Genomic DNA, 10,000 nt, shown 5'->3' on the forward strand with positions numbered 1-10,000 from the left:
ATAATTTGATAAGGGACAAAAGGCAAAAGTGCAAATAGCAATTACTAGTAGCAAATGTGATATGCCTAATTTGAACCATTTAATTAACTTTATAAATAAATAATTAAATAAAATTTATATTAATAGTCATATATTTAATAAATAACTTTTTTTGTTACTATTTTAAAAATAAAACAGAGAAATCAACAAAATTAGGAATCTTTTATTTAGTTTCGTAACAGATTAGACTTGAATTATCTTTCAAAAGTAGATTCAAATCCAGAAACATTAACAGCAAAGATGACATTTGATCTTTTTCGAGTTGATTGGAAATACAGAGAGTATGTTTTTGAACATATTGATCATCTAGATGCTTTTGTGATGCATGTTAATCCATTTGTAGCAAGAAACTGTCAAAAAAAAATTTCAGATATGATTCACTGCGTGGTAATGTTTTTTTTTCTAAAATGCATAGTGTAAGTTTGTTAAATCTTGTGTTAAATTTCGGACAAGTTTTGCATGTAAATGTAGGTATTGCAGAATATATAAACTTATTATACATATTACTTTGAATGTTGCTTCGTATGTAAGTATAGGTGTTGCAGATAATATATTTTTTGTATGTTGCTTTGTATGTTTGTGTAGGTATTGCATATTGTTTTTTTGTATGTTGCTTTGTAACTTATTATTGTGAACAATTTAATTTTAACACAGTGCTTAAAATGTGGTGCAGCATTTTTGACAAAAACAAATAAAAGCAATAATTGCAATGAGTGTGGAAGTTCTATGATCATTGAAGTTGATAACAATGAAAAAAGGGAATCAAAATATTCTCAAAGGAATGATGAAAATAATCTTAATAGTAATTCTGCTACTGATTGTGCTGTTATTAATTATAATGCTACTGCAGAGCACCGAACTTATCATTTTAATCTTTCCCAGTCACTTCCCTGTTGTAAGCAACTTGAAGAAAAGAAGTAATCTTTGCTCCTTTTTTTAAATTTGTGTTTCAGCATAGTTTATATTTAATTTATATATATATATATAAATATATGTATATATATATATATATATATATATATATATATATATATATATATATGTATATGTATAAATATATATATATATATACAAATATATATATATATATATATATATATATATATATATATATATATATATGTATATGTATAAATATATATATATATATACAAATATATATATATATATATATATATATATATATATATATATATATATATATATATAATATATATATATATATATATATATATATATATATATATATATATATATATAAACAACTTTTTATATTTAAATGGGGACTTATTATTATTTTGTGTTTTGTTTTAATTACTTTGTTTTTATGCATATAATAATCTTATGAAACTACTTACCTAACTTTTACCGGTCTAAAACTACTTCTGTACCTTTTACCAGTCTAAAACTACTTCTGTACCTTTTACCAGTCTAAAACTACTTCAGTACCTTTTACCAGTAGTTATTTTGTTTTGTAATAATCAACAATAAGATGTTGATTTGACAAAAGCAAAACCGAGAAGATATTGTAAAATAAAGTTTAAATTAAAAAAATAAATTTTTGTATAAAAGGTTTTTAAATAAAAAAATAATTTTAGACTTAGCATCTTTATTAATTTTTTATTTTATTTTACATTTTCAAGTTTTTTTTTTTTAGTTTTGTTACATTGCGTCATGCTACCTCATACCCATCTTTATCAAATAAAAACAACAATAATGAATTCAACAATCAAACAAATACAGCATTTTTATCTCAAGAAGCCTTGATAGAAAAAAAGTTATCTGAACCTAGATTTATTTCAACTACAGAGCAAGATTCCTTATACATCGATAATATTTTTAGATGTGATCACAGGCTGAAGTTATTTTTGTCTATAAATGTTTATAGGCATGAAGAAGAAGAATTTGTTTGTCAACTACAAGTGAGATTTTTTCTTTTTTTTTTAAACTAATTTACTTTTAACAAGATTGCAAGCAACTACTATTCATTTCCAACAAGTTTACAAGCAACTACTATTTATTTCCAACAAAGTTGTAAGCAACTACTATTTACTTCCAACAAGGTTGGAAGTAATTATCTAAGTCAAAAGTTACCAGATAACAAGAGTTGAAAAGCAAGAAACTGGTTAACAGAAAGCTTTAAAAACTGTAATATGTATCAGTTAGAAAGCATGAGTGGGGGATAAGAATTTCAAAGCATTAATGTGAAGGGCAAAAAACTAGGTGATAAAAGTTTTAAGAGCATGAAAGGATAGGTATTGTAAAAGGATGCAACTTTGCTGAATGACTTTGCTGAATATGAGATGATAACTCATTTAAACAGCAACCATGATAGTATTTGTAGGTAAGAAAAAGAGAACATCATGATGATGGGACAAAAGATCAAGCTTTGACTGCTAGAGTAGATCCATTTACATTGCATTTTTGGATTATTATTGAATCATTATTAAAAAGAGCCAGCCAATCATATTCCATACAAGGATAAATAAGAGATTTGGAGAAGAAGAGAATGAAAGTAAGAAAATTGCAAGCATGATAAGGAAGGCAACCTTAGCAGGGGCTAACTTTGAAAATGTATATACATTTTCCATGAGAGGTCATTAGTAAATGATAATGCGAAAAGACATGCAAGGACTTAGTAAGAGTTTTCATTGTCAAGGCTAAAGTATAAAGGTATACATCTAAAGTAGTTTTATTGGCAAAAAAAACTACTTTAGATGTAAGGTTTTCAAGAAAATTGATAATAAAAGTAAGAAACAATACAGGACAAAGGATGGTACTTTTTGATACCTCTTTTACTAGAATTTACTTAGAAATAAAGAAAAGCGTGTTGAGGATGATTTAAATACTGCAATTAGAAACAAATTGTTAAATAATCCTAATAATTCTCGAAAATACACCATGTGAAGCAAGCTTATGAAGAAGACCAGCATGTCAGATTTTATTAAAAGTCTATGATATGTCAAGAGCAATAGCCCTTGTCTTGTTACCTCCATCTAATGCTTGATATAACCTTTCCATTTTATTAGTTAACAAATCAGCTCTAGAATGAGAGGAATAAAATCAATTATTGTCAGAGAGTAGTTTGTAAGACTTAGGATGTGATATTAAAAGTTTGTTAAAGACTCAAAGACCTTGATAACATCAGAGAGAAGAATGATTGGAGGATAGTTAGAGGTGTTGAGGTATTTTTAAAAATCAAAACCACAGATGCCATTATTTAGTAGGCAAGAAAACAAGACTCAATTAAGCACTTATTAAATAGTTTAGAAAGTATAAAAGAAAATAAGATCTGGAAAACTTTTTGAAGACTATGATAAAAATGTTTTCTTGACAACAAGTAGATAGAGAGTTTAAAAAAATGATAAGATCAGACCCATGATTTAAAGATAAAAGTTCTGACTTTTGTTAATGACACTATTGAAGATTTTCCAAAAGTTTCTAGGGCTAAGTTTTGAGATAAGATACGAGATTTAGTAAACTGAGAGTAATAGAGTTTAGCATCAGACAACATCTATTTGCATTGGTTTCTTTTAACAGTAAAAAGATGTTTGTTTTCAAGAAAAAAAGATGAAAACAATTCAAAATAGCAGTTGCACAAGAAGTTAAAAACCATGAAGTAGAAGAAGACTTGATTTGAAATTGACTATAAGAAATAATAACTTCCAGATCATCCATGAATTTATGCAGAAGGTGCAATTATTAGTGGGGAGATGAATGACACCAGCCTAGAATTTTCAAAAAGAAAATCACAAATGGAATAATAGTCAGCTTAAAGGTATTAGTGCAACGTGTGATGATAGGATAAGCATGAAAATAAAGTAAAAGATAAAAGTTTAGGAGAGAACACAGTATGGCCAAAATCACCTAATGTAGAATAAAGAGAAACTGAGCAAGACACAAATCAAATGAAGTAACTATCTGAGTGAGAGATTAAAAACTACAAAAGTTATCAGCTTCAGTGCTAGCAGGGTCAGTAGTGCTAGAGGCAAGCTATTCAATGTGATGAGCAATAAAGTCATCAATATAACAACAATATTAGCTGATGGCATCCAAAAGGGTAAGGTCTTAAGAAGAAGGAGAACAATAAAGAACAAAGAAAAAGCCAATAGAGTGAAAAAGAGCTAAGCATAAGCACATAAAAAGAATGGTCAGATGATTCAAACTTGATTTCACCACAAATAGGTGAATTGATGCATAAGTATAGGTCCAGACCAAGCATCTAACTATTGAAGTGTTTGCCATTAATTGCCATCAACGTTGAGATTTGGAGCAAAACTTACTTTGAAGTAACAAATATTTGTAAAAGATGGATTGAAAAAATAAGTGGTTTGAACTAATGAATTAGATGATTGTTTTTTATGTTTAAAATTTTCAGGTACTTTAGTCATGTTTTAGTCATGTTAAGAACTTGATGCAATCACTTTAGTCATGTTAAGAACTTGATGCAATCATAGATGCACAGTGCATGTCATCAAATCATAACTGCAAACTGCAATGAGCTATGCAGATGTCTCTTTCTTGGTCCCAAATCCATTAAACTTTTAGAGCTGTACCCTCATTAGGAGCTAATAGGAAGAGTTGCATAGCCACTTACAAGGAGGCAAAAGAACAATGTGTAAAGTCAAGAAGATCCAACATTCATTATCCTAGGCAGGAAACAATGGCAGATTTACATCTATGCCAGCATGTTAGATAAGGAAAGGGTGTGAGGCTGGTTAATAGAATTGTTCTGCTTTCCCCTTAAGTCTTTGCCTAGGCAGCTTTCTACAATACAATAGGTGCATGCAGTTAACATCTGTCCAAAATGAGTATTTTTATTGAGACACTGTCTCTAGCCTTTACTCAATTAAGAGCCCCAAAGGTAAAGGGTTTTTCTAGTCAGTGTTTACTTCTCCTAGCCTTTGCCAATAAAGAGAATCTTACAATGCAGAAAAATATGGGGCAGTTTTTACTTGAGTACATGTCACCAGTAGTGATCATAATCCTTAACCTAGCCTCAAGTAGTTAAATAAATTTTTTCTGCATTACTCCAACAATTTGCTCAGTTTTATTATACATTAATAAAACACAAAAACATTTTATATGAAAGGAAACTGAAAATTAAAGTGAATGGTTTGACTGTTGTCATTAGTCAGTCAATGAGTTAACTCCTCACTAGAAGTTTTAACAGAATGCAAGCATACATGTATTGTAAGTTGACTCAACACAGCAATTATGGGTATGTTGAGTTAACACAGTAACTATGATGCAATCTATATCTTTATCTATAAAACAGATAAGAGTATTAAATATTATTAGTGTTGTTTGTTTTTTTATTTTTAGTTGTTTATTTTGTTTGATATGTAAGTTTGCAAAAGCATCATTATTAATGCTTTTTAAAGCCCATAGTTTTTTGACACCTATTACACTTATGTGTGTGCATTATTTATTATTATTTAAAATTTATTTTTGTAGTACAACATTTTTTTTTCAAGTTTTAAATCTAGAAAATCTTTTCTATTGATTTTAGGCCTTGTCTAAAATTCCTCAATTGATGTTCATGCAACCGCAACTATTCCAATTTAACTTAAATTGGAATTGAATTTTTAAAAAGACTTAAATTTTATTGAAGTTGACTTTTTAAATTGACTTAAATTTTAGTAGATTAATGTAGACTTCACTGTGTATACAGCTTTATCAGTACACACCACCTCCTTATAGTATAAGTTATACCTAATTAAGTCAGTCCAGGGCCAATGACACATATTTTAAAGCGTTAATTTCTAAAGTCCACAATATCTCGAAATTTCTTTCTTGAAAAAAAAAGTCCTTTTGAAAAAAAGTGTGGGGGGTGGAGGTTTGCCCCCTTGTCCCCCTCCTCTCCCTCATGGTAATGTTGCTACGCAGTTGATGTATGTAACTATACTGCGAATATAGCCATATCAGTCAGTTTATGTACACATTGATTATATTATTCTGTGAAACTTTAACAAATTTAAATAATAGGTAAATATAATTATAAATAAACAGTAATAATAGTTAAAACATATAAAATAACTTTAAAATAAAACATCAAAATCCCAAAAATTCTTACTCTAAAAGAATTGAACCCTCTATTTAGCCATACCTCTGCTATAATTATAAAAAAATTTAAAAATGAAATAATGTATAAATTAAAATAGTTTATAGTTTAAATAACTTTATATAACTTTTTTTGTATTAAACCTCTGAACAAATAGGTTAGGCGAATGATTTAAACAATATTTACATGGCTCCCCCTTTCCTCTATGGCCCCACTGTGTGTGTGTGTGTATATACATACATACACACATACATACATACATACATACATACATACATACATACAGACATACATACATACATACATACATACATACATACATACTTATATATATATATATATATATATATATATATATATATATATATTTGTATATATATATATATATATGTATATATATATATACACTCTTGCTTAGTATACTTTAGTTTTACTGTTGTCAGGTGTGTTTTAGGTTGTTGTTTTTTTTAAATTGTTTTAAAGACCGGAAAAAGTTTAAAAATTTTTTTTATTTTTTATTATTTGATAGTCTGCCTGCCCTAAGCTCTTAGTCAATGTAGCGGTACTTTCTATAAGATAGTCGATGCAGCAGTTTTACTTAGGTAAATGTCATAGCCTAGTTAGAAGCTTTTTTTTTTACCACAAACAGCATATTTAACACCATTATTATAGTTATGTTTATATGTATATATATATACACACACACACACACACACACACACACACACACACACACACACACACACATACATACATTAGTAAAATATTACATATACACTACTCTTTATATTTTAGTGTGAATGTGTCTTGAATACAAAATCAGAAATGTTTGATTGTTTTTTTAATGTCAGCAGCACATCTATTTATGTTTTTGCAATTCTTGATAAAACGAGGTAGTTTTCATTTTTTGTATATTTTTTTTTTTTGTTTATATCATTTACTGAATGTATATTCATAAAATATTTTTGATTTCAAAATTTTTGCTTTAATTTTTAACACTAATACTTATGTATTTCAAAAATTTCAAAAAATTTTTCAAATACATAAGTATTATTGTTGATTACATCTAAAAGAAATAAATTTTTATATAGACTATGTATTATTGTATTATTTTCTATTTTCATATTTATCAATCTATATAAACTATATGTATATATTTCTTTATCTATCTATATAAAATATACGTATATATATCTTTAACACTGTTGCTAAGCTTCAAAATGTGGTGTGATTTGAATTAGCACGGCTTGATTGCAAACACTTTTTAAAAAAACAAATCAATAAAAAGTCCTTTGAGTTTCATCACATTTTTAACATTAATGTTTCAAAAATGATCACAAATTTTACTAAGTTTTTATTTATTTTATCTTATATAGTATTTCCAAAGACTTTAAAACATGAATAATAACCCTTAAAAAATAAAAACCTTTAGCAGCAAACAATATCAACTTAAATATTGTAATTATTTTTGGTGCATTGACTTGAAAGCGTGTAAACTTTACTTAGATTATGTGAATCTTATTAACATTAGCTTAGCAGCAGTTTATTAAAAAAAAAAACTTTTAAATTCTCAAAAGTTACATTTAAACTTTTTGTAGATAATCATGTTAAACTTGTTAATTTTACTAAATATGTTATATTAAATGGAAATACATTTAACAAATATTTTTGGTTTTATAATAAATAATATCATGCTATTAAAATACATTTTTATTCAATGCATATTTTATCTATTAATAAATATTTTGAGATTATGCAGCCCCATAGACATGTTCATGCTGCTAAAAATCCGGAAATTTTTGTAACATTTTGAATTATTATTTAAAATAAAAATTTGGTCTCTGATTATGTTACATTTTCTCAAAGCTCAAATAAGATATTGTCGAGATAAATATAAGTGAAATTTTTTTAAGGCAAGCATGAGTGAAGTGTAGAAGTTAGCGTGTTGTTAATGTTAAGCATAGATGAAGTTTAAAATAAACATAAATGAAATGTTGCAAACAATTACAGGCCTTATTATAAAGTGTTAAGCGTAAAGCAATTTACGTACACCTTAATTTTTATGTAAGCAGTAAGTGATTTCGGTTAAGTGACTTTTTATCATTTTTTAACTTTTAAATTATACTATAAACGGTAAGATAAAAGAAGTAATTAATTTTAAAAAAAGTCACATTAACTTTTGAATGATGTTTATATAAAAATATTTCTTACAAAAGTTTGAATGATAATTATGTTTGATATTAGCGTTATTTAAATAATAAATTTTTTCAGTAATAAATATTTACTAACAAAAAAAACTCAAATAAAATTAAAAGTTTAGTTTTATTTAGTTTTTATTTTATTGTAATGATTGATTTTTTAAGCTTGAAGAAAAGATCATAAAAGTATTATTTAATTCTGATTTAATAAAAATCAGAATTAAATTATAAATATAATTGTTATTATTAAAAACTAATTTAATAAAAGTATATAATTTTATTCTGATAAAAAAAAAAAAAATTAATTTTGATTTAAAAAAATATAATTTAATTTTGATTTAAAAAATATATTTTAGTTTATTTAAAATTAAAGTTAATGCTTGGGTTTAACTTAACTATCAAATCTATTTAAAAATATTACTAAGTGTTTTTGAATTTTATTTGTTCTTAAAAAAAAAATCAGCTTATTTTTTTTGTAGTTGTTTTTTCGGTTTTCCTCCCTAAACATTTTTTTTTTTACTCAAAATTAAATTTAAAATAAATGGCTGCATCAAAAGTTTGCGCAAAACGTAAGTTAAACTTTTTTTTTTATAGTTAAATTGCAGCAATTATTTTTTAATTAAACGATATATTATGTGATTTTAATAATAAACTAATAAACTTTAAATAAATAAAATAAATAAATTGTCAAAATTTTTTTATTTGTTACTTGCTAATTTTTTTTAAATGAAAAATTATTTGTAGTTGCAAAGTCGCAATTAGAATTTTGAGAAATAATCATTTTAAAAACTCAAAAATTTAACATATTTTAATTTATTTATGCAAATGTCGAAAAAAGAACAAAATCAAACATTTTTTTAAATGCAATATTAAATTTAATTATTTAATATTAAAAAAATAAAATAAAATAAACATTCTCTTAAAGTAATAAAAAAAATCTGTTAAATAACATTTAACTCGTTTTGCGGTAATTAATATTATTGCAGTAATTTAAAAAAGTCAATGTCTTTAAAAAATAAAAAAATTTGTAATATCAAATATCGGGTTGAAGCTAATGCATTTAGCATTTTTTATTTAAAACAACGCCTGCATTCGTTAATCAATTTTTTTTTGTATTAATTTTTTTAATATATGTGACATAATTTTAAGAAAAAATAAAAAAGTAATCATGAAATATTATTAAATGTGACAAAAAACAACTAAACATTAAACAAATAGCACATCAAAAATCTTTGATTTCATTATTTTAAACAGTTAAACATGTTTTCAAGGATGCTAAATCCTTTTAAACAAATTCCAATTTAAAGATCCACTTTAGAAAGTGTTACTGTCAAAATCTAAAGTATTTGTGACTTATTAGGACTGTTTTGATAATGGCTAGGATGCACTAAAAATTTGTTATTTTTATATCAGGCTCTTAACAGAGAAAAATACAAAAAAAAAAGAATTGACCTTGTATTGACATTAAACTTTAGGCATATAATTTGATTAAGCAATCAGAAAATATTCAAATAATTTCATTCTATGGTTAAAATGCTGGTGTCAGTAAAAAAAGATTATTGATAAAGAAATAAACACTAAAGAAATTTTTTATTATCGTCTTATTTGCCTGTAATACTATGAATACCAACTGCACTATTACTAACTTGTATTTTTTTCAGTTTTATTTTCTTTCAGGACCAGTCTTTTTTTTTTTTAA

At 25.5% G+C, this 10,000-nt stretch overlaps 1 protein-coding gene across 2 annotated transcripts in view; it reads left to right on the forward strand.

The window, feature by feature from the left end:
* The window catches only part of LOC101234890 (uncharacterized), a 102,361-nt gene that overhangs the window by 66,966 nt on the left and 25,395 nt on the right, over positions 1-10,000 (forward strand). For both annotated transcript variants that reach the window (XM_065808950.1, XM_065808951.1), the window contains exons 19-22: positions 211-426; positions 694-956; positions 1,697-1,961; positions 6,899-6,996. In XM_065808950.1, coding sequence (XP_065665022.1) covers positions 211-426; positions 694-956; positions 1,697-1,961; positions 6,899-6,996 — 842 coding nt within the window. The remainder of the gene's footprint in view (positions 1-210; positions 427-693; positions 957-1,696; positions 1,962-6,898; positions 6,997-10,000) is intronic.

This window comes from Hydra vulgaris, chromosome 11, assembly GCF_038396675.1.
Source record: "Hydra vulgaris chromosome 11, alternate assembly HydraT2T_AEP".
Taxonomy (NCBI): domain Eukaryota; kingdom Metazoa; phylum Cnidaria; class Hydrozoa; order Anthoathecata; family Hydridae; genus Hydra; species Hydra vulgaris.